This window comes from Bubalus bubalis, chromosome 17 (genome assembly GCF_019923935.1).
Source record: "Bubalus bubalis isolate 160015118507 breed Murrah chromosome 17, NDDB_SH_1, whole genome shotgun sequence".
Classification (NCBI taxonomy): Eukaryota; Metazoa; Chordata; class Mammalia; order Artiodactyla; family Bovidae; genus Bubalus; species Bubalus bubalis.
Window position 1 is genome coordinate 3,405,420 of NC_059173.1, and position 23,509 is coordinate 3,428,928.

The 23,509-nt window shown below is 55.5% G+C and overlaps 2 protein-coding genes across 7 annotated transcripts; one reads left to right on the plus strand and one right to left on the minus strand.

Annotated features, from left to right (window-relative positions):
* The first annotated feature begins 3,385 nt into the window (after window positions 1-3,385).
* LOC102412653 (SEC14-like protein 3) lies at window positions 3,386-12,314 on the plus strand. 3 transcript variants are annotated; one of them, XM_006069817.4, is made up of 12 exons: window positions 3,386-3,520; window positions 4,370-4,445; window positions 4,711-4,754; window positions 4,861-4,920; window positions 6,151-6,339; window positions 7,214-7,309; window positions 8,198-8,258; window positions 9,498-9,581; window positions 10,406-10,512; window positions 10,904-11,043; window positions 11,146-11,315; window positions 12,176-12,314. In XM_006069817.4, exons 1-12 carry the CDS (start codon window positions 3,467-3,469, stop codon window positions 12,295-12,297), a joined length of 1,203 nt encoding a protein of 400 aa, XP_006069879.1. In that variant the 5' UTR covers window positions 3,386-3,466; the 3' UTR covers window positions 12,298-12,314. The 3 variants fall into 3 exon arrangements, with proteins under 3 accessions (XP_006069879.1, XP_006069880.1, XP_044785888.1); XM_044929953.2 differs by having other exon boundaries at window positions 3,400-3,520; window positions 4,257-4,445; XM_006069818.4 differs by lacking the exon at window positions 6,151-6,339.
* On the minus strand, window positions 8,365-21,524 carry MTFP1 (mitochondrial fission process 1). Of its 4 annotated transcripts, none has more exons than XM_025267360.3 (4): window positions 21,051-21,507; window positions 19,898-20,025; window positions 19,292-19,524; window positions 8,365-8,392 (listed from the first exon to the last, which is right to left on the minus strand). In XM_025267360.3, the coding sequence occupies exons 1-4, from the start codon at window positions 21,115-21,117 to the stop codon at window positions 8,380-8,382; spliced, it is 441 nt and encodes a 146-aa protein (XP_025123145.2). In that variant the 5' UTR covers window positions 21,118-21,507; the 3' UTR covers window positions 8,365-8,379. The 4 variants fall into 4 exon arrangements, with proteins under 4 accessions (XP_025123145.2, XP_006069877.3, XP_006069876.2 ...); XM_006069815.4 differs by lacking the exon at window positions 8,365-8,392 and adding an exon at window positions 13,209-15,324 and having other exon boundaries at window positions 21,051-21,513; XM_006069814.4 differs by lacking the exon at window positions 8,365-8,392 and adding an exon at window positions 17,610-18,211 and having other exon boundaries at window positions 21,051-21,485.
* Between the last annotated feature and the right edge of the window lie 1,985 nt (window positions 21,525-23,509).

Genomic DNA, 23,509 nt, shown 5'->3' on the forward strand with positions numbered 1-23,509 from the left:
AAGAAGGAGGTGAAACTGCCCAGAGGGGAAACAGGGAAAGCAGACCGCCGCAGGGTTCTACCCAGACCACCACTGGGACCGGGGCAAGGCACGCCCACCTCCAGCTCCCACAGTTCCCCTTTCACCTCTCCTTTTCAGGCCACCCCACCTCACCCCACTGTGTTCTGAACCCCACCCTGGCCTCTTCCCCAGCAACATTCACCTCAGGGTGAGGCTCCCTCACCCCCTGGGCCCCCTCTGTACTCACCCAACTGGTTCTGATACGATGGCATTTCGCATTTCCTAGTAACTAGCGTCTGGAAGGAGGGGTCAGGGTGCGGAGCGGGTGGCCCTGTCTACCCCCTGCGATTGTTTGCTTGTGGCCTTGTTGTTGCCATGGGCCCCTGAGAGCTTGGCAAACTAGGACTTGGAGAAGATGGGTACTGTGGGTGGAGGTTCGGGGTGGTTCTTTTTCACCGAGGTCTTTGCTTTGAGGTAGGGAAATCTATTCTCCTGGGCTCAGAAAACGCTGCAGCCCGAGGTGCGTGGATCCAGGTTTCCTAACACACGATGATTATTCACTTTTACTGAGCGGCCTCCTACATGCCGGGTACAACCTTGAGCCGTTTGGGGGAAGGCGCAGCTGGGTGGTGGCTCCATTATAGGTTTCAGAGTCAGACGGGCTTGAGTTCAAATCCTGGCTTCCCATTTCTGGGCTGTGAGTCTTCAGAAAAGTTTCTTAATCTCTCTGGCCTTTCATATCCTTAACTGTAAAATGAGGATACCCTTACCTGTTTCCAAGCGGTTTGATAAGGACGTAATGTCCTCAGCACAGAAATGCAGACTGAGTTCCTTGCAGGCAGGGACCCGATCCATCGTGTTTACGTCCCCAGCTCTGCCCTCCCAAGACAGCCCAGGTGTGCTTTTCACCTGCCCCGCTCCACACCATGGCTCACGCCATGCCCTCTGCAGGGTGTCGGGGGTTGCCCTTTCCTCTACCCCAGTCTCCACTGATTGACATCCTCCCTTTCTTCAAGGTCTGGCTCAATGCCACCTGCATCCTTGTGGGGTGATTTCTGTGCCTGGATCCTCTCCCTGTTTGGGGTGGAGCCTCCAGAGCTGAGGCTGAGGGGCGGCTTCCAGCATGACAACAAAGTGATGAACTGCATGTGCTTCTCTCTGGATAGGCCACTGACCTCCTCTGTACCTCAGTTTGCTTGTCTGTAAACTGGACTTAATGATAGTGGCTACCCAGAAGGGGGCTCTGACGTTTAAATGAGGCGATGCGCTTAGCTTGGGGCCTGACATGTACAAAGCCTTCAATAAACAATGTAGATCTGTATTAATATGGTAGCCATGTGGGACAATCTACAATAAAATTAATCGAAATATAAGTTAATTAAAACTAACCACATGCCGGGAAAGATTGAGGGCAGGAGGAAGAGGCGACAGAGGATGACATGGTTGGATGGCATCACCAACTCAATGGACATGAGTCTGGGCAAACTCCAGGAGATAGTGAAGGACAGGGAAGCCTGGCGTGCTGCAGTCCACGGGGTTGCGAAGAGTGGAACACGACTTAGTGATTGAATAATAACAACAACCACATTTCACATGTGGCAACTGGCTACCAGTGATGTCCACTAGAAACCGCCCCCCCCCACCAGATACAGAACATTTCCATTGCTAAAGAAAGTTCCAGTGCATAGTGCTGTCAGTCATGATGATGATAATGTGAATTTGTGGTCTGGGTCAGGAAAAGCTCTTAAGGGTATCTCTCATACCCCTCAGCTCCTCATAGCTCCTGGGGGGACCCCCAACTCCTCCTCCTGGCCCTGCCTGCCCAGTCTCTGACGTCCCCAGGGGTAACCAGAGACCCTCCCATCAGGAGGATTAGGGCGAGAAAGGAGACTGGTGAGAACCAAGCAGGATTAGGGGCTAATGAGAGCGCAGTGGAGGAACCCAATCCCTGCCTGCTGCCCGCCTGGTGGGAAGTGGGTGTGGGTGGCGGCAGAAAGAGGCTGGAATGTGAAGAGGGGAGGGACCAGAGGGTGGAGAATTACCTAACTGCTCCAGAGTGTATGCAGTAGGCGCCCTGGACGGAGGGAGATGGCTCCCCTTCTCCCTCACCCGATTCTATCAGGGCCCAGAGCAGGGAGGTTTCAGCACTCACCTGCCTCAGCTAAATCGGTCCCAAGAGAGCCCAGGCATGGGGACCTGCAGTGTTCTGAGGGTAGGAGAGCCCTGGGAACAGGGCCTTGGGCTAGCCCAGCTGTTGGGTCCGAGGCTAGGCCAGGGGAGAGTTTCAGCCCACTTGGACCCGCCTCCCAAGGCCTGGAAGAGGTAGCCACATATCTATACTGTGGTCTCCAGCAGATGCACTCCTGGTTTCCTTACAGACAGTCATGGACAATGTGGCCTCTGCCCTCGGAGCTTCCGATAGCTGGAGGATAAATCTCTTAGAGGTGCACAACCCTTGACAGTCTCCATGTCTCAGTCAAAGGACAGGGGAACCTTCTGGGTTTCCCTCATCACCTGGCAGAGTGGTGGGGCACCCCTCACTGATCAGATGTTTAAAATCCTGAGGAACACCGATACCGCCTCCCGGGCATCAGCATGCCCCTCCTCCCCCTTAGGACGCAGGAGAAGGGGGATCTTGGACAAGGCCTCCTGTGTCCTCGTGACATCTGCCATGAGAAGGGAGGTCGGCAGGGCTGGGGGCCCTCAGCCCTTCCCTGTATTGAAGGCGCAGGACGGGCACCGCAGGAGAGAATTTGAAAGACAGGAAGAGCAGTAACATGCCCTGTAGAAAAACAAGCCTTTAGCGAGGACACCTTTTGAGTTCCATTTTTTCTGCCCAGCCTGCCTTCTCTTGAATATGGACACTTGTTGCAAAAAGCCATGAGCCTCCCACCCGAAAAAGTGACCAACATATTTACGAGACTAAGTCCCTGACTGCCAGCCAGCAGAGCTGGGTAAGGGTGATCTTAGCAGGACCGTAGGTGCAGGGTTTCATCAGTGAGAGCAGAAGACCGAGGGTCAGAGAGGACGGTGCCTGCAGGGAGCACACCCATTGTTTTGCTAGTATTTGCCGGCAGCACTCGGATTAGTACTCTTCCTCCCTGAAGTTCCCCTGCCCCTGGAGGCCTGGGAGCACTGAGGGGGTTCGACAGGCACCCAGGCTGCACACGCACACCTTGGGAGGCCAGCCTCGTTCCCTCCCAGCCTCCTCGCCCTGGCAGGGGACCTCTGACACACCCTGCTTTCCCCACCTGCTCCCCACCCACCCCCCAGAATCATCCAGAGCCAAGCATGGGACCTCAGTTAATCCCAATTATGTAACGTGCAATCCAACGGTTGGCCAAGGAGGAGGTGCCCTGGAGCCACGCCCAGGAGTGGGGTCAAAAGACCTGGCTTGGTCAGGGCCACAGAGCAGGCTCGGCCTCTGACTGGAGTAGCCCCCGCCCCTGCAGCCTCCCCCAGCGCCATGAGCGGCCGAGTGGGAGACCTGAGTCCCAAGCAGGCAGAGACCCTGGCCAAGGTGAGCTGAGGCAAGGGGCAAGGGCTGAGGGGCTGCGGGAGCACGGGGGCTGGAACCCTCCCCCTCTGCTGGGCTCAGCACGTCCTCGACACTGTCTCTTGGCCATCACCTCACCCGGGGTCAGGGCCTACGGTGTCCAGTGACGTCCGCCCTGTCCAGGGCAGCGGCCGGGGGAACAGCACCACTTGCAGACAGAAGGGCAGGTGCCAGACCTGAGAACTTTACCTGACCTGCCCCCTCCCCACCTCCCCATAGGTAGGTGCTGAAGATGCTGAGGCTCTGCCCTCGGACTCTGTTCCGTTTCACTTCCCGGGACCCTGAAAGCTCTTACCTGTGTGTAAGAGTTAAGAGTCAGGGCAGAGTGTGTATGTCATCCCCACGGTCAATGGGGAAGAGGATGCATAATTACCAGCCATGTTTTCACGGAAAATGGGATGGGAAGAAAGAAGCTTTGGGGGGCTAATGAATGAAAAGAACAAAGAATATTCACCCCTCAACCCAGCTACCCACCAACCCCCCCATCTATCTTTTCCTTCATTACTCCTCCCCCCCGCCCCACCCAACGATCTCTCCTCCTCTGTCCACTCACGCCCCATCTCTCCTTCTGTCCCTTCACTGGTTTCCTCTTCATTTTGTCCCATCCATCCACCCACCCATCCATTCTTCTATTTACTCATCCATCTAACCTTCCCTTCACCTCCCCATCCCTCCGCCCACCCGTCTTCCATCACTGCAGGCCAGACTGCACTGGAAGAGAAGGAACGAAACTGAAAAAAAAAAAAAAGTATCACTGAGTCTGAGCTCAAGGCTCAGTGTGAACACCTCTTCAACCAGCATCTCTCTTCCCAGTTCCGAGAAAATGTCCAGGACGTGTTGCCCGCCCTGCCCAACCCTGATGACTATTTCCTTCTCCGCTGGCTCCGAGGTGAGGGCAGACGTGGGGGAGGTCAGGGCGAGGGGCAGCAAGAGGGACCTGGTACCAACTGCTCCAGAAGAACCCATGGCTCGCAGGATCTGACCACATCATCTTGCTTCACGTTCAGGTCCCGGAGAGGGGAGGGGACAGGAAAGGAAGGTCCCCTCTAAGGCCCCAGTGCCCTCCATAGCCCCGCCTCCTGCCCAGGACCAGGACAAGATGACTGCAAGGCAGCCTCTTTCACACCTCACCCCTTCCTTCCATCTTCCCACAGCTCGGAATTTTGACCTGCAGAAATCAGAGGCCATGCTCCGCAAGGTGAGACCTATCCCCCCCAGAAAATTTGGTGAGGGCGTTTGTTGGGGGCAATTCCTGCCTCCAGCCTCTACCTCCATCCCCTTCTTACCACTCATTTCCCTTTCAGTACATGGCGTTCCGGAAGACCATGGACATTGACCACATCCTTGAATGGCAGCCCCCCGAGGTGAGCCAGCAGCACCCCCCACACCCCTAGTTTTTGACAGACATACCACCCAACAGCCTTGGCATCACTGGGGACTGTGAGTACAGGGCAGCAAGCCTGAGAGGCCTGTGGAACCCCCGGGAAACTGCAGCCAACTCTCCTGTAATAATTATGAGTATTTCCTATTAAGAGCCAAGCTTGAGTTAAGACTTTACCTGCATGAACTCATTTAATCCTCACAAATGCCTGAGATGGATACAGCTGGACCCATTGTACACATGAGGACACTGAGGCCCAGCAGCGGTTAAGCAGCCACCCAAAATCCCAGAGCTCCTAGGTGGAGCTGGGATTTGAGCTCAAGCCTCCAAACACAGGCTCTTCAGCAGCACAGTTAGCTCGTGGCTCTGAGCCATTACCCCCTGGAGCCTTGCTCAAAGCATCCTGTCTAGGGGGAAAAGAAACTTCACCCACTGAGGAGTCGGGAAGAACAGACCCATCGTGGTGCCTTAGCTAAACAACAGTCCTGGTTTCATTTGTGGAGCACAAGCTCTGAGCCAGGCAGGCTGCTATGCCAGTGTGATCTTGAGGACTTTCCCCAGCAGAGGAAGGGGAATGGGGCTCAGAGGGGTGATGTCACTTGTTCAAGGGTGCACAGCAGGGAAGCAGCCGCATCTGTTTTTTGAAGCAGGACTGCTCACCTTCAGTATCCGTGTTTTTCATCACTAAGCCCAACCCATCTCCATGGAAGGGGGCACGGGAGACTCTGTGGGCAGAACTCAGGAAGGCCTCCGGCAGGCCTGGCTGAGTCCTGCCTTTGCCATGCATCTGCCGTGAGCAAGCGCCTCCCCTGCAAGCCCCTCAGCTTTCTCACCTGGACGTAAGGCCGCCCTCCAGGGAAGGGAAGGTGATTGTACCATGGTGTGTATAGGCTCAGACCACCCAGGGCAGCCTGGTTTGGTGAGAGGGCGGGGTGGGGCGGCGATCTTTGGGCATGGTCACTTACTCGTGTCCGACTCTTTGCGACCTCATGGACTGCACCCCACCAGGCTCCTCCATCCATGGGATTCTCCAGGCAAGAATACTGGAGTGGTTTAGCCCTGCCCTCCTCCAGGGGATCTTCCCAATCCAGGGATCGAACCCAGGTGTCCTGCACTGCAGGCGGATTCTTTTCCATCTTTTCCACCAGGGAAGCCCAAGGTGGTCTCTGGGAGGTTGCACACTGCACAGTTCCATGTGTCTGGGCTCACGCAGGTGATCCAGAAGTACATGCCTGGAGGCCTGTGTGGCTATGACCGAGACGGCTGCCCCGTGTGGTACGACATCATTGGGCCGCTGGACCCCAAGGGCCTGCTCTTCTCGGTCACCAAGCAGGACCTGCTCAAGACCAAGATGAGGGACTGTGAGCGCATCCTGCACGAGTGTGACCTGCAGACCGAGCGGGTGAGGCTGCCCGGGCCCGTGGCCCCAGGAAGACACCTGCGCCCTCAGCGTCACGGTCAGAGGGCTCTGGGCTCACACGCCAGCTCCGACACGTCCCAGCTGTGCCACCTTGGAAAGTCACCTCACCCCTCTCTGAGCTTGTCTCCTCACCTCCAAAACTGACACAATAATAATGGTTGCAGAGATGAAGTTAGATAACAGAGCATGTGGCCGGCACCTGGGGCCTCTCAGCAATGCTAGCTACTATGATTCCCTCTGAGTCTTTGCCCTTGCTGCTCCTTCTGTTGGGATAATCCCACCCCCAGCACACACACATTCCCCCCACGCCTTCACTGGCTCTGCCCTATCCATCTTTCAAGGCTCAGACTGTCCCCTTCGCTGAGGCCCCCATCTGGGTTAACGTGCATCCCTACACCTCTGTGCGTCCAGTCGCGGCTCTCAGCTCAGGACCGTGGTGACCCGGTTGCTGGTCAGTCTCCCCAACCAGACTGAACTCTAAGGATAAGAACTCTGGATTATTGAGCTATATGCCATACTCTCAGTGCCTGGCTCAAAATAGGTGTTTAATAAATATTAGCTGGACAAATGGAGGGATGAGTGGATAAATGAACAGCCGTATGAAGGGAAGGATGGGTGAATTGATGAATAGGTGGGTCAATTAATGGATGGGTGGATAGGCAGATGGAGGGTGGATGGATGATGAATGGGTGATGGACAGTGGATGGACAGATGGTAGATGCAGTCACCGTTTTGTCTGCTCATTCCTCTGGGGACAGAGCAGGGAGCTGGGAGAAGCCCTGGGGGGGGGTCACGTGCTGAGGCACCATCTCCAAGTTCTGAGCCCGCACCCTGATCCTTGCTCTTGTCCTTGCAGCTGGGGAGGAAGATTGAGACCATCGTGATGATATTCGACTGCGAGGGGCTGGGGCTGAAGCACTTCTGGAAACCCCTGGTGGAAGTGTACCAGGAGGTGAGCAAAGGCCCCGGGCGCCCCTGCTTGCTTTAACCACCAGCTTGCCCAGCAGTGACTGGCTGCTCGCTCAGAGCCAGGATCTAGTGACAGGTGGTGGCCTTTCCACCACTGCAGCCCGGGCCCCATCACTGTGTTTCCCGAAGACTGCACAGAACAGGCCTCGGGCACAGCACGTACTGACGCCACAGGGGCAGCTTCCAACAAACCGTCCCCTGCCTGTCACCTCCGCTCTGTGACAGGGGCAAGTCACTCTATCCCACCATGCTCCATTGTCCTCACTTACAAAAGGAGGGTACTGATTGTCTGCACTCCAAAGGGACATAGCCACACTTCTGTGAGTTGATATATAAACTGCACACACCGCGCTTGGCAAACGAGCGTGCTTTCTCACTCGCTCCATCGTGACCGACTCTCTGTGACCCCATGGACTGTAGCCCGCTAGGCTCCTCAGTCCTTGGGATTCTCCAGACGAGAATACTGGAATGGGTTGCCATTTCCTACTCCAGGGGACCTGCCCGACCCAGGGATCGAGCCTGTGTCTCCTGCATCTGCTGCGTTGGCAGGTGAATTCTTTACCACTACCGTGAAGCCCCAGTAGTGAACACGCAACGAATAGTAGCCGTTATTATCACTGTACTACTGTTGAATAGTAGTACAGAGTAGAACAAATATAAGATTTATTCTAAAGATGCTTAATATTATGTAATTATTATGAGAGTGTGGTCACAATAGTCTGTGGAGAGGTTTCCTCCAGGGACCATGGAAGTGATGGAAAGAAGGGAATCCCTCTGCAGCCTTCTGAAACCTCCAAGGGGAGGTTGCAAAGGGACGGGGGTAGGCGAAGAGGAGGTACGGGCTCTGATGGGGTCTTTCTTGTTTCCACAGTTCTTTGGCCTCCTTGAAGAGAATTACCCAGAGACCCTGAAGTTCATGCTCATTGTGAAAGGTCTGTGGCAGGTGACTGCACTCCTCTGTGCCTCCAGTCCCTTATCTGAACTCTGGGGACAGTAATAGTGCCTTCTTTCTGGGAAGCAGAGAGGCAGGTTGGTTGCTTGGCTGCATGCAGATCACTCAGAGTGCCTAGAACAGAGTAAGTGCTCCATAAACGGTAAATTCTACGGTTGGTTTTCCTGCAAGAAAAGGCAGCTCCAACCCCAGCTTGTCCAGGAATCCCCGCTCACCTCTCCTACCCACGTCTATCTCTCCCTCCTCAAACTGCCTCTCCCACTGGCAGCCAGTGCAGCCCAGTCTGGCCTTTCCTGCCCACTGCCTTCTGAGCCTCCAGTTAGCTTTATGTATTCATCCTGCTTTCCTTGAGTTGTCTACTCCTTGAAGGCAAAGCCTTTGATTCTTCACTTCTATTGTATCCCTCACAGGCTTGGGGCCAGGTGGGAACTCAATAGTATTTGGGTAGTTGTTATCTGGGTGGGTGGATTGATGGAAGGATGGTTGTATGTTGGTGGTTGACTGGACTGGTTGACTCATTGCTCCGTCTGTTGTCTGTTTAACTGGCCAGTTGGTTAGCTGACTAGTTGACTGCCTGGTGGTTGATTGCATATCTGATTGGCTAGTTGGATAGTTGTTAGTTTGGTAGACTGATTGAGTGACTAGTTAGCATTCTGGTTGGCTATGAGGGTGAGTGTCTAGTTGGCAGACTGGTTAGTTGGTTTGGCTGGATTGCGGATGATTGACTGCTGGTTGTTTGGCTGGTTGGATGGTTGGTTATTTGAATGATTGGCTGACTGGAAAAGGCAGTTGGTTGGGCAGTTAGCTAGTTGTTTAACTGACTGATTGGTTTTCTGATTGACTGACGTGTCAATTGGTTTGGTAGGGTTTGATTATTTGGTCGGGTGGCTAGTTGATTGGTAGGCTGGTTGATGGGTTGGTGAGAATTGATTGGCTGTTTGTTGGCTGGTCTGCTGGCTGTTTGAGACATTGGATGATTGGATGGTGGGTTGTTGGCTGTTTGTTGGCTGGTCTGCTGGCTGTTTGAGACATTGGATGATTGGATGGTGGGTTGTTGGCTGCTTGTTGGCTTAGTTGGTTGGATGGTTTGCCAGGTGCAGGGCATTGAAACTTGCCAACCTAATTCATGGTTCCTCCATGCTGTTGGCTCTGACTGTTATGGAGAGAATGGCCCGATGGAATCATTTTTTCCCCATTATACTTGCTTATATCTCTCCAGCCACCAAACTGTTCCCTGTGGGATACAACCTCATGAAGCCCTTCTTGAGTGAGGACACTCGCAGGAAAATTGTAGTGTTGGGAAGTAAGTCGTTCCAGCTCCATCCCCTGAACTCTATTCATGAGCTCTGGAGTAAGTTGGTCCATCACCCCCATCCAGAGGTCCACATATCACCTGGAGTCAGAGGCTCCTCCTTCTCAAAGGTGTAGTGGGTCTTACACTATGGAGTCTATCCAGTTACCTCTGTCTTACTCCCTGCCATACCTCTTTGGCAACTAAGGCCTCCACATCTTCCTCCTTACCAGTTTCAGTTTGATTGCTGGTCAACCTCTGGGCTATGGGCTCAGTTTCTTTATATTAACCTTCTATGGCCATGTAGGGGGGATAACTTGGATTGGTTATAGGGGTGGGGCCATGTGACACCTGAGAATCCAGAACACAGAGCTTTGCACAGGGTGTGAAGAACAGTAATGGGCTTTATGATTGTGATGATGAAGCAGCAAGAGGGGGAGGTCCTTTCAACGATCCCAGGCTAACCCTCTTCCACCCAGAGGTCTGACTTGGGTGGGCCATTTGCACACTGCAAGGCCCCCAACATGGTCCTTGACCTCATTGGGATTTAAAGTCTCCTAAGGCACATAGACAACACTAATCTTGACTACTCATCACTGGGAGACCATCAAAAATGGGCAAACTGATCAGCCAGGGGAAACATGTTACCATAGCAACACAACGCCGGAAGACACTTCTACAGCCCAAGGCCTGAAAGGCTGGGGAATCAGCCCTGGCAACCCAGCTCCTGTAGGGCTTCCTCCACCTGCCAAGCTCAGGCCCTCCTGGTAGGAATAGGGGGCACTGGCAGGACCCCTCCATGCTCAATAGTCACCCTTCAACCTCTCTGCCCACAGGCAACTGGAAGGAAGGATTGCTAAAACTCATCAGTCCTGAGCAACTGCCTGCCCAGTTTGGGGGGACCCTGACCGACCCAGATGGGAACCCCAAATGTTTAACCAAGGTATGAAGAGCCCCAGAACGGGAGGGTAGAGGTGTCAAGCTGGGTTTCTTTCTCATCCACTCATTCATTCCACTAGTGTCTATGGAGAGACACCTGTGAGCCAGGTATTGAGTTAGTCCCAGCCCTGCCCTAACAGAGCTCTCAGCAGCTGTTCAGGCAAATGAGAAATGGGAGAATTTTGACCCAGAGGGATGAGCTGAGAGAAAAAGTTCCCAGAAGAGGCCCTGACCGAGGCTGGTGGGACACAGAAGGCTTCCTGCTGAGGGGTGGGGGAGGATAGGATGAGCAGAATACTTCCGGACGATGGGGAAACATCTCAGTCAGGAGACACAGCCTGAAAGATGCAATGGCTGGGAGCAGGGAGCAAGCCCATCCTGCTCTGTGTCCACAGATCAACTATGGTGGGGAGATCCCCAAGTCCATGTACGTGCGGGACCAGGTGAAGGCTCAGTACGAGCACTCGGCGCAGATCAGCCGCGGCTCCTCGCACCAGGTGGAGTACGAGATCCTGTTCCCAGGCTGTGTCCTCAGGTAAGGCTCAGGCCACCGCCCACACCCCAGCTGGACCCTCGCCCCTCGGGGGTCTCTCAGACTCAGCAGCAGCCCATGCTCCTTCCCCTCCCCCCAACACAGGTGGCAGTTCGCGTCGGACGGAGGAGACATTGGCTTCGGAGTTTTCCTGAAGACCAAGATGGGGGAGCGGCAGCGGGCCGTGGAGATGACAGAGGTGCTGGCCAGCCAGCGCTACAACTCCCACATGGTGCCCGAGGACGGGAGCCTCACCTGCACGGAAGCCGGTGTCTGTGAGTCTGCCCTGGTTGGGCCCCAGCTCTGGAAGGATGGAGCCACCTGTCCCGTGGTTTAGAGAAAGCAATGGAGAGGCAGTGACAGCCCCCTCCCAGGGACATACAGCCTGGGTCAGTGCTGTTCATCCACAGAGTCACTCATGCGGCCCACACTCCAGGGCACCTGTGGTGTGTGGGGAGCCAAACAGGCCTTGAAGGGGTTGAGAGCATCACAGGTCACAGGCAAGGGACAGCAGGGAAGATGACTTTCCCCAGGAGGAAACCAGGGCTCTGAGAAGCAAGTCAACTTCAGAGCCACACAGCTGCATGTGGCGCCAGGGTTCTAGCTCAGCCTGGTGGTAGCAGCATAACCCTGGGCAAAAATCCTGAAAGTCTCACCAACCTGGAGGCTTGGTTTGCTCACCTGTGAAGCAGAGGTTACGACTCCTACCTCTCAGGGTGCTTGTAAGGAGGTTTGTAAGTAGGGGAGGCAGGAGGTGTGTGCAGGCCTAGCCCAGCACCCCACTTCATCCTTGGGGGCTGGGAGGCCTCTGACATTCCCAACTGCCCCCCGAGGACACCCCATCATGTGAGTGTCCAAGTGTGGAGACAACAGGGTGCAGTGGCCATTGTTCTCGTTGCCAGTTGGTACAACTAAAGCCAGGCTGGGCATGTGCCAGGGGGAGGTCAGGGTCTGTTTACAGGCCCTGCTCAGGAGGGGTAGTTCCCATGGGGGAGAGAAGAAGAGTGGGAGGAGTTTGGCCCCTCTTGGCAAACACAACAGGTGGGAACACAACCTGTTCTCCCCCATGGCTGGGGCAGGGTGCAGGGAGTATGGAGTCAGGCCCAACTACCCATTTTTCCATCTGTCTCCCCAGACGTCCTGCGCTTTGACAACACCTATAGCTTTGTCCATGCCAAGAAGGTCAGCTTCACAGTGGAGGTGCTGCTCCCAGATGAGGGCATGCAGAAATACGACAAAGAGCTCACCCCTGTCTAGGCAGCTCCCTCACTTCCCAGAGACCCTGACCCTTTGCTTTCTGTCTCTATATTCTTCTCCCCACCTCCCTCCAAAAATAGCTCAGTTGTCCTCTTGACTCTGACACTAGTCAGAAGAGAAAGGGCTGCCTTGGGGAAAACTCAGGCGCTGTGATCAGATCAGGAAAAGTGGGGGAGGCACCACTTTGGAGGATGCTGAGGCTGCAGAAGAGGAAAAAGCAAGGGCAGGAACAAGAGTGGATGTCCCTGCAACCCGAGAAAGAGAAAGGAATCTCCCGGCCTTTGTCCTCACTTCTCCTGAGGCATTTGTGTGCTTGAATTTCTTCCCTATGAGTTATCAGCAACTTGGGTCAGAGATGTATCTAAATTCTTATAAGTAAATGCTCAACTAATGTGAAGTTGAATGGAGGTAGGGAGCAAATGGGTGTGCAAGATAAAAAGAATTCTACAAGGGGAGATTTCAGCACCTCGGACAGGGGCTGTGGCGGGGATGGTCTCTCCTGAGACTCACGTGACCCACCCCCCAGATTTCTGGCAGTGGCTGCCCCCTGGGGTAGTTAGGAGCTGTCTATAGAAGGCTTTGTCTGACTCAAAACACACAGCTTTCCCAACCTCTCACTCCCACCCTTACCACCTCCCCTTGGAACTCACAGCTTATGTTTCAAGCAATTAAAGGCACTTCCCTAAAAGCAAAGGAAGTCACATCTGGCTCTAGCTGCTGCCTGGCAATAAAAAAAAATCACAGCTGCCATTCAGTGAGTTCTCTCGATGTACCATAGATGGTGCCAAGTGCTCTATGAGTTTAGCTCATTTCACGCTCACGCCTGCCCTGGGGTTACATATCACAGCCACACATGCATAAGGAAACTAAGACTCAGAGAGGTGAAGTCACTCTCCCAACACCACACAGCATCCAAGACCCAGGTGTGTGTTTGTTTGTTTTTAACTCCAAAGACATTGCTCTTAATTGCTCCATAATACCACCACCTAAGACTCTACTTTTACAGAGAAGAAGGAATATCTTAGATTGTCCAGTGGAAATGTCTTGGATGTCACCCTCTCCAATCCCAGTTTGTGGGCAGAAGAGGATTATGCCCATTGAGCAGTTGGAACAATGGAGACCCCCGACGCTGATTAAGCAGGTCATCCAAGGAAACTCACAGCAGAGCAGGCAGGGCTTGTGCTTCAGAGCCCAGCATCCAGTCCACCGCTCACATGGCCGCTGAGAAGCGTGGCCTCTTGCTACCCACCATGACCCTGGGTGACTCAGGGAGACATCACGGCCCCAGGAGCTTTCTGCTTCGGGGACATGGAGCTGCTGGCTTGAGCCCCAGGTCCTGGTACATCTCTTGACAGGAGGAGAGGAGTTCCACAGAGAACATGGGTGGGTGGGGACCGAAGGTCTTGACGTTCCTTGGGAATGAGCTGAGAGCCCAGCCTGCTGGGGTGAGCCCCGCCACAGGCAGAAGAGGCCTGAGTCCAAGACCATTCAAGCTAACATGCAGCAGCGGCTAGCACTTTCCATCTGCACTTAGGGATACATTTTATAGATCAAAAACAGTACTGGCCTCGTTTCCTTCAGCCCATGGGTGGCAGAAATAGGACTGGAGCCAAAGCCTCCCTCCTCCCACCTGCCGCCTCCCTCCTCCCACCACTAATTCCCGTTACTGCAGCAACTTGCCAGAACAGGACAAGACCGCCGACTCTCCGAGCAGGGGGCTGGGAGAGGGGTGGATAGGAAGGAGGAAGAGAAGAAAGGGTTGTCAGATTTAGAAGAAGAAAAAAAGCAATACTTGGGACATGCTATTTATCTGAAACTAAAATTTAACTGGGTGTCCTATATTTTATCTGGCCACCCTACAAATAAGGGATGGGGAGGTAGGCAGAGATGGATGGATCCATGCTCTTGGAAGATGGTGGCAGTGTCTGCAGGTGGGGCAAGGATGTGGTGGGGGAGGATGGCTCAGCATCGGGTCTCACCCTTGCCCCCTGAGGGAAAGGTCCCACCCCTAGGCTGCAGCAGGGGTGCAGAGGAAGAAGGGGTGGACCCTTTCCACCCTTGGGGCCGAGGCTGCTGTGAGCTGTGTTGTCAGATTATCCACATCTGTCCCAGCTCCTTGACCACAGTTCACAGACCCCACTGTGGACAGAGGCGTGGACTTGTACCAGGAGGGAGGTCAGGGGTAGCACAGAGAGCCTAGCCTAGGGCTGCAGCCAAGAGCCAAAAGATGCCCCTTGGCATCCACCAATGCCCAGCTACAGTCAATGGGCAGGAGCCCTCCAGCTCCCAGCTTCCGGGTGCCCAGTCTCACTCAGGGGCCAGGCGCTTTGTTCTGAGTGTCCAGGAGGTGAAATGGGGAGAGAAAGAGACCCTGCTTAGCCTTGGCCAACAGGCACCCCCATTTCAGCTGTGGTCAGCGAGCAGCATAGCAGCAGGAAGACGGAGGCCTGAAAGCTGCCCACTGTGTGAAGGGGGGGACCCAGACTGCAGAGAAGCAAGACCTGAGCAACCCACAGAAGCCTCCTGGGGGCAGCCATAATGAGGAGACATTTTCCCCCTCCCCAGCCTCCTTAAATTGGCCCAGAGGAGGCTGAGGAAGGAACGAGCCTCACCTGGAGCCCACACGGGAGCCCAGGGCCTGGCCGAGCTGGGCCAGGCTGAGCACGTGCACGTTCCCCCACCCCAGGCCCCCACATCCTCCTGCCTGCAATGCCTCCTTTTAGAAAATGCTCTGAAGCCTCCTCACTCACGTGGGATTTAGTGACAGTTAACTGCTGACGGAAGGCTCACTGCACGTGGACTTCACTTTCTCATCTGTGGGATGATAACGGTGGCACCAGGTGCCGAAAAGGCCGTGACAGAGTTTCCGTAACACAGCGCCTGGCATGTAGGAAGCACTCCGGCTGTGTTCTCCGTGGGTGTCATTTGATGATTCTTGTCCAAGGAGAGGGGCTGCATGATGATGAAGTGGGGAAGGTGGCAGGGAGGGTTCAAGGAGCAGGTACCATTAGAGATGGATCTTGAAGGCTGAGAACAGAGGGAAGTGGGGGTGGAGAGGGCATTCCCAGCAGGCGGCATGACCTGAGCAAAGGCTCAGAGACTGGGGGGGTCAGGGGAAGGCAAGGACAGAGGTGCAGGATGTGTCATGGTGAGAGATGAGACTGCCTCGGCGGGGAGGCTCTGAAATCTGGGATGTTCAGACTGGATCCCGGGGACTTCCAGGAGTCATAGAAGATACCAGGACACAGAAAGGACTTGGGGAGACTCAGTAACAAGCAGGATCAGATCGGAAGAATGCTCCTTTACGCACTGCGCCTTTAAGGGGTGCCCAAGACTTTCTCGTATAAAAATAAAACCATGACGATCACCCTCAGATGCACATCTTCGAATCACCATCCAATTATTTCCTCTGAATAAATCTTTAGGGCTGGAGTTCCTGAACCATATATTTGGCATACTTGCTCTCTAAATTACTCATCTGATGGCACAGTCACCAATTGTGTGTTCTTCAAGTGTCTTGCCTATTATAGTCATAATACCGATTAAATAGCCCCCTCTGTGAGACCCACTCTGGCCGAATTTGCAAGCCATTTCTCCTGTAACCCTCTCAGCAGCTTCAGAGGGCCGTTACGGAGTATTGTACAGTGAAGGAACCAAGACTCAGAGGTTACGTAACTTGCCCAAGGTCGCACAGCCTGTGAGTCAGCTCTAGGTCTGAGTCTATAGAGAGCCATGGGCTGGAAGGCAGTAGGAAAGGGGGATGGGGGAGGTGGGGGGGGGCCAAGGGACTCCCACTCCAGGAAACAGAGACCCGACCACAACGTGGTTGTACAGAGTAAATACGCCACATCACAGGAAACATTTAGCATGGCTTCAGGTCTACTAGGGGCGATTCAATAGCATGTACGCTTCTCAGTCATCTTGAAAGTGGCTTGAACCAGCCAAGGTGGGCGGATCGGGAGGTGCTGCCTCCTTGTGGTGGTCCTGAGCATTGCATGACGCGGCCACTGGGGGACCTAACTCCCAGCGTGCCCCAGCTCAAAGGCCACCAGGCCCCAGGGTGGGAAGAGACATCTCCCCCAACCCCACCCGGGGTCTGCCTTATTCTCTTAGGCCCCAGGAAAGCAATTTCCTATTACACCCAGCATCTGCCACCTCCAGTCCGGTTGACCGACCTCTCTGTCTGTTTCCCATCAAATAGGATAACACAAGTTAGTCCAGTCACAAAGAACTGTCCCCTGTCCCGGAAAGAGGCAGCTGGAGACTATTTCCTACCTCTAGAGGGCTGGGGTGTTTGGGGGAGGTGTTCCAGCTCCATGGATGCCCGCCACCCCAGAGAAGAGTTGCAGATAAATACAGGATGCCTCGTTAAATTTGAATTTCAGATAAACAAGGAAGAACTTTTCAGTGCATATACATTCCATGCCATATTAGGGACATACTTGTACTAAAGTCTTATTTGTTGTTTAAACCAAACAAATTTAATGGCGCATCCTGTTACTTTATTTGTTATATCCAGCAGCCCTACCCTGCAGCATTCAGAGCAGAACCGGGAGGGGCAATGGCCCATTCTGTGCCTGGTGCTCCGGGCTTCCCAGGTCAGCTCTCACAAACTGGTAGGAGTCTGCTGACCCTACCTTACTGAGGGGGGCTTCCCTGGTGGCTCAGCTGGTAAAGAACCCCATCTGCCAGTGCAGAAGACTCAAGAGACTCAGGTTCGATCTCTGAGTCGGGAAGATCCCCTGGAGAAGGAAGTGGCAACCTGCTCCAGCATTCTGGACTGGAAAATGCCATGGACAGAGGAGCCTGGTGGGCTACAGTCCATGGCGTGACAGAGTCAGACACAACTGAGCACATACGCATGCGTACACACACTGGGGCTGCAGCTTCTAGGACAGATGGAGGCCCTGGCCCTAGGGACTCACATGGGGTGGGGCGGGGCTATAAGCACAGCAGTGGAGGGAGCCCCGAGGAGGCTGTGGAGACAGAGGTTATCTTGAGGGGGTGAACCGAGGGAAGACTGGGCTGCAGTCAGGCTCAGGTGGTATCTGCCCAACAGACTCCCCTCCTAGTGTGTATCTTAGGAGACTTGCAGAAAAAGGACAATGCCCATCCCAGAGGAGGCTGGCAGCACCAAGGTGGAATTCCAGGCACGTGCAGGGGACCACTGGTGGGCAGGGAGGTACCAGACAGGCCCACTGCTGGCCACTGTGAGCGGCGCATTCCCAGAGACACCAGCCTCCACCTCTGAGGCTCCCGCCCTGCTCCCCTTCACCACGTCCCTGCTCATCTCCAACAGAAACAGAGAAAACTCAACTTCTTGAGGATTTATTGGACTGAGAGCTGGCATGCCGTCCAGCCAGGCCCCAGCAGGCCTTGACCAGGAAGGGGCAGAGACTCTGTCCTCAGGGTCCCCGCGGGTGTACGCCTGTTTCTCTGAGTGACTTGCTGCTCCGCCCTCAGGGTGACCTGGCTGAGCCTTTGGGAGTCCTGGGTCCCCAGCTTGCTAAGTGATCTTGGCCATGCTCCTCGCCTTGGCTGGGCCTCAGGTGCTTTACCCTCCATGGGAGGATGTTATTGTCCTGGGCTGGGCCCACTCAGTCCAGTCCGGCTCAGCACCACGGAATCCATGGGAGCGGACGGGCTTCAAGTCCTGCCTGTGGCTCACTGCAGCTGCTGCTCTGAGGTCTTTGTCTTTTGGGTTCCGAGCAGCTTAAACCCACTCAGGTGCCAGGGCTTCGGACCCCAGAGAGCGAGGCATCCGCATCCCCTGGCAGGAGGAAGGAGTGGGAACAGAGCAGGGAATGGGCTGGCCCACAGGCCAGGGATGGCGGGGGAGGATCAGGAGGAGCTGGGCTTCTCCACTGAGGGGTAGAGCTTGCGCAGGCTGGAGTCCAGGAGGAAGTCCACCGACCTGTGGGGCAGTGTAGGGTCATGACCCAAGCTGACCAAGGGATGCTAATGGGGGAAGGGGAGGCAGGAGACCAGGGCTAGGAAAGGAACTCCTGGACACAAGGAACAAGTGCCATCCAGGTGGCGGCCATCACCCTCTTCCTTACCCAGTTGGGAAAACTGAGGCCCAAAAACATAAAAGATTCATGCAGGGCCTCAGGGTCAGCTCTGTTCCCGTGGGGAAAGACTCTTCCTCCCACTCCATGTTGGTCTGTTTCGGTTGGTCCCCTCTCTGGTTCTAAGGGCAGGCACATGACCCAAGCCTGGCCAATCAGAAAATGGAAACTGGTTCAGGGGTGGGCACCCAGTCCGGGATGAACCAATGACAGCCTTCCCTGGGATTTTTGCTGTCACTATTAAGACGCCTCCTATGGGCTTGCTAAGCTGGTGGGAGGGGAGCTAGGAGTTGCTGGGAGCCATCTCTGCTCCTCCTGCTGCTACTGCTGCTAAGTTGCTTCAGTCGTGTCCGACCCTGTGCGACCCCATAGACGGCAGCCCGCCAGGCTCTGCCGTCCCTGGGATTCTCCAGGCAAGAACAAAGGAGTGGGTATCTCTGCTCCTAGAAAGAGGGAAAGTGACTAAAGCCAAGACGGGATAGGGTGGGGAGAAGACCAGCAGAGAGACCTATACGCCTAAGAGCATCAGTTGGTTTCTTGGTCCCAAGCAGCATAACCCTGAACTTTTCAGTTACATGAAACAATCAATTCCTATTTTACTTAACCCAGTTTCAGATGGACTTCTGTCACCAAAACTTCTCAAAACCCATCCCTTCCAGGGTGCACCTGTTCCTGCCTAACTCTGGTTGTTTTCTGAGTTTTCTTTCTGGGAACTGACTTGCCCTGTGTCCCCTACTCTCATGGCACCTCCTACTTTTACTGCCGATGTACCTGCCAGATCGTATGACAAGGGCCCAGACCGTCCTTTCCATCTCAGGAGCCGCAAGAGCAGCGCTGCCTCTGCCGCAGGCGTTACGCTCCACCCCTCCCAAAGCTCAGCTCTGCCGGTACAGTGGGCGACCCCTGGGGCTGGGGGGCGCACCCACCTGTCGATGGGGTGGATGATGACGGGGATGGTGAGCAGCCCCAGCGTGGTGGTGGTCCACTTGCGGACAGCCAGAGGCCAGCGGGTGGCAGTGCTCAGGATGTAGAGGGAGGCCGCACACACGCGGTTGATAGTGAAGCCTGGGATGGCCACAGAGGCCAGAGCCTGCCACACAAAGGTGTCCACCACGGCCACGGTCACCCTGCTGCTGCGGCCTGCCTCAGGGCCCGGTACCTGGTGAGCACAAGAGACACTTAATCCAGCAGGGGCAGAGGCGGGAAACCCTGTGGACAGGGGGCATGAGACTGGACCAGGGAGAGGGAAGGGAAGTGGGGGTTGGGGACAGAGCCACATTAGTGTTGGGTTCTGGGCTCTACCAATTCAGGGCTGAGTGTGGACTCACATCCACAACCAGGGTATAGACTATGTCACCCGCAGGACTGGGGGCGGGGGTCACTACCCTACAAAGGAGAGGGTAAAGAGTGTGCCAGGCCAGGCTGTGGGGACTGGACTGTCCTACAAGGGACTTAACCATGTGCAAGGCTGTGGACTGACCACAAGGGGGCGCAGGCCAGGGTGAGGGGGCGCGGGGCAGGTTAACACTCACATCTCTGGCTTTCTTGCCCTTGTCAATGGCATCGGCCAGCACGTAGGAGCTGGACACGCCGTAGCTCAGCCACACGACAGCTGCCGGCACCAGGGAGCGGAAGGCCTCCCCCACCTCATTGGCGTAGCCTGGTGGGGAGAGGCTAGTCAGTTCCTGAGCCCTTGGGTTGTTCCACAAGGGGGCACTGGAGCCAGCTGGTTCTTACCTCAGCCTTCTGAGGAGCGGCTGGGTGACTGTGTAGATAGACAGGCGATCTTACCCCTCTGAGCTTCCGTTTCCCAGCCTATGAAATGGTACCCATGATGCCCACCCCAGCTGTCCTCTTGTGGAAGAGCTGAGCACAGACACCTTTCTCATCACTCACCTGCCTTCACAGCGTGGCTTCTAGAAGCATTTGAGCTGGTGGGCACAGAGGCAGTGAGAGAGACGAAGGGCCGCCCCACTGACCAGGCACTCACCACATGCCCGGCCTTTCTGTACCTTATCTCATTCTACCATTACAACTACCAGGCAATGAGAGAGACCCAGGGTTCACCCCTTTACCCTGAGGAGTAAACAGGCTCAGATGCAGCCAGTGAGGAGCCAAGATGGGAGTCCTCGTGCCCTGACTCTACAGCCCCTGAGGGGCATGCCAGAGAGGAGAGCTCGCTCACCCGTCCTCTGAGCTGGGCTGCAGCTTCCACCTGGGAGCTGCTGCTGCTGCTAAGTCGCTTCAGTTGTGTCCGACTCTGTGCGACCCCATATACGGCAGACCACCAGGCTCCCCCGTCCCTGGGATTCTCCAGGCAAGAACACTGAAGTGGGTTGCCATTTCCTTCTCCAGTGCATGAAAGTGAAAAGTGAAAGTGAAGTCGCTCAGTCCTGTCCAACTCTGTGCGACCCCATGGATTGTAGCCCACCAGGCTCTTCCATACATGGGATGGAAATCCACCTGGGAGACTGACCAGCAAAAACCCCAAGGGCAGGGCTGGGCAGACCAGAGCTGTGTGACCCTGAGCAAGTTCAGAGCCCTCTCTGTGCCCAGTCTCTGTCCCCGGCTGAAAAAGAACTAAAGATCCTCCCACCATCTCCAGGTCCCTCACCGGCCTCTAGCAATTCCCGCTTCCCTAGCCACGTGGTGTGGGGGTCGCTGTGCCCCTTGCCAGGAGCTCACCCAGGTACCGCACCCACGTGTCCCGGAAAAGGTCGCGCTCGGCCCCCCGCGAGGGCGGCTCGGACATGGCGCTTCCGCCAGGGTCTCAGCCGCTGCTGCAGGTCCTACCGCCTCGGCTTCCACCAGCTCTCCCGTTCGCCGCGGCGGGACCGGCCGAAGGTCCCGGACTGAAGGACAGGTCGTGCTATCCCCGCCAGAAGGGAGCGTCTGCAAATTCCCCCGCACACCGGAGCCCCTTTCCCTGGCTTGGGTTTTACAGATTAATTTTCTTCACGGTTTTCTCTGGAGTTAAGAGATCGGCACCATCTTCTTCCATCACTAACTGTGGTGTTGGAGCCCAAGAAAGGCGATTCAAATACGGGATGCTGCGCAGCACAGCTATGTGACCTTGGGCAAGAGCCTGTAACCTCTCTGAGCCTCGGTTTATTCATTTGTTACATGAGGAACAGGACAGGTTTACTTCTGGGACGATTTCCAGGATTAATTACACAGTCATTGCTGATTGAATTTACTACCGGCCAGACCATTGGCTAAAGAGTAGATGAATTGCTTCTTTTAAACCTTCCCACCAGCCTCCCCCACCCCCATCCCACTCCATTTTACAGGTGAGGAATAGAGACAGAAAAAATAGATCACTTCCCCAGGACAAAAAACTGCTGAGTAGTGAAACCGGCATTTGATTCCAGGCAGCGCAGCTCCAGTTCCCATGCTCCTAAGGCAGGGGTGGGTGAACGGTGAGAGCCCTACTGAGGAGGATGTTTGAACTTTTTTTTTTCCGGCTGTGCTGGGCAATGTGGGATGTTAGCTGCACAACCAGGAATGGGACCCACCTGCTACATTGAAGTGTGACAGAGTTTTAACCACTGGACCCCCAGCGAAGTCGCTGCTTGAACTCGTATTGGAGACCCTTCCCCGCAGGGCCCGTGCTCTCAAGCACTGGGGTCTCACTAGGCTGCCCTCCTTCCGGGCAGGACCTCGAATGAACTATAAAGGAATGAGGCCAGGGAAACAGAGCTGGGGTACAAAACTTCGGGGAAATGAGCGGAACAGAATCCCAGGACATGGGGTTATTGATCACTAAAGAGGAAACTCTTCGCCACCTGGACCCCAGTTTACCCACGTGAGGAATAAGTGCATTTCACTAAAGCTCTGTGACTCCCTTGGGGAGCAGGGTTAGGTATCAGCAAACAAAGGCATAGCCTTTAAACACAGGCACTCCTGGGTTCAAATCCCAGTTGTGCCACCTACGAACTGTCAGCCAGGTCTGTAAGAAATGAAAAGTGGCCAATATTTACTGAGCGTATCAGGCTTTCTAAGCGCTCTGCATCTATTATTGTTTCCTTGAATCCTTGCAGTAACGCTAAGAGGTAAGCACAGGGCTGTGGCCTGGTACCCAGGAAATGTTCATTAAAGAATTAGCTTTAGCCTCCCATTGAGAGCCGTTTTCAGCCCAGGGAGGCTTTATCATTGTAGGATCGTGTAGGGCAGCCAGGTCAGCGGGATCTTGCAGGAAGCTGGGCTCAGGACCTAAAGGCGATCCCCGGCCCCGGAAACACTGGTAGTGCCTGCGCGGAATTAGGAGACGGTCCCTAACGCCACGTGATCGTCGCTTCGCCGCCACCCTCCCAATCCAGGCCCACCACAAGCTCTGCGCGCGCTCGCCGGACCCACACTAGGTAGCTGCTTGGAGAAGCCGGAGCGGAGCGAGGCGGGGCCTCCGCCCTGACCTTGAAGGCAATCAGGAGGACCATTAGTGCCCTTAGCAAAGATGGCGGAAGACAGCCCACAGGCCGGGCCAATCTGGGGACGCGCTGGCCGTGGGGGCGCGCACACGAGGTAGCAGGTGGCTCCTGCGCATGCGCCCCGCTTATTGGCGGGTAGACGTTAGGGTCCTGAGGCGGAAGTTGGCCTGAGTGAGGAAGTGTGAGGAGCGAGACAGAGGGCGCAGACTTCCACGCTCTGCGCGCTGAACGTTCTTTATTCATTGGCTACTTTTCCTAACAGAGCGTTGTAAACAAAGGTCGGGATGTCCTCCTGAGGGGGCTGGCTGGGGCTTGTGCGGCCTCGGGCCTCCTGTCGGCGCCAGCCTCCCCCCTACTCCCGCTCCCTCAGCTTGGCCAGACCACCTCCCCAGGCTGGGCCAGGGCCTGGGTTTCTGAGCGGAAGGAATGCCCCAGGCAGTGAGGGCCGGGGCAGGGAGCCTTCCCCGGCTCTGTGCAGCCCAGGACCTGGTGTCCGTTTGGAAGACCTGGGACTGGGCTAAGGGTCGTGATTGCCCGCAGGGCCTGTGACCTGCAGCCCCTGGTCGCCGAGCCGCCACTCCTAACCGCCCCCTACCCACCGTGGGCGGAGGGGGTGGGGGCCCGCGAGGCTACCTGTGGCTGCCCTGAGCCCCTGCCGTGGAAGCCTCCCCAGCAGGCACCAAGAACCCGCGGCACCCACCATGTGCCTCCCAGAGA

What these genes read in the sequence shown, in the direction of transcription:
- LOC102412653 (XM_006069817.4), top strand. Translation starts at nt 3,467, where the DNA reads ATGAGCGGCCGAGTGGGAGACCTGAGTCCCAAGCAGGCAGAGACCCTG. An exon ending in TTGAATGGCAGCCCCCCGAG is followed by an intron (nt 4,921 to 6,150) that starts GTGAGCCAGCAG and finishes GGGCTCACGCAG; the next exon opens with GTGATCCAGAAGTACATGCC. An exon ending in TTCCCAGGCTGTGTCCTCAG is followed by an intron (nt 11,044 to 11,145) that starts GTAAGGCTCAGG and finishes CCCCCAACACAG; the next exon opens with GTGGCAGTTCGCGTCGGACG.
- MTFP1 (XM_025267358.3), bottom strand. Translation starts at nt 21,117, where the DNA reads ATGTCCGAGCCGCCCTCGCGGGGGGCCGAGCGCGACCTTTTCCGGGAC. An exon ending in CACGTGGGTGCGGTACCTGG is followed by an intron (nt 20,026 to 21,050) that starts GTGAGCTCCTGG and finishes TCTCCCCACCAG; the next exon opens with GCTACGCCAATGAGGTGGGG. An exon ending in ATCATCCACCCCATCGACAG is followed by an intron (nt 18,809 to 19,291) that starts GTGGGTGCGCCC and finishes CCCTCTTTCTAG; the next exon opens with GAGCAGAGATACCCACTCCT.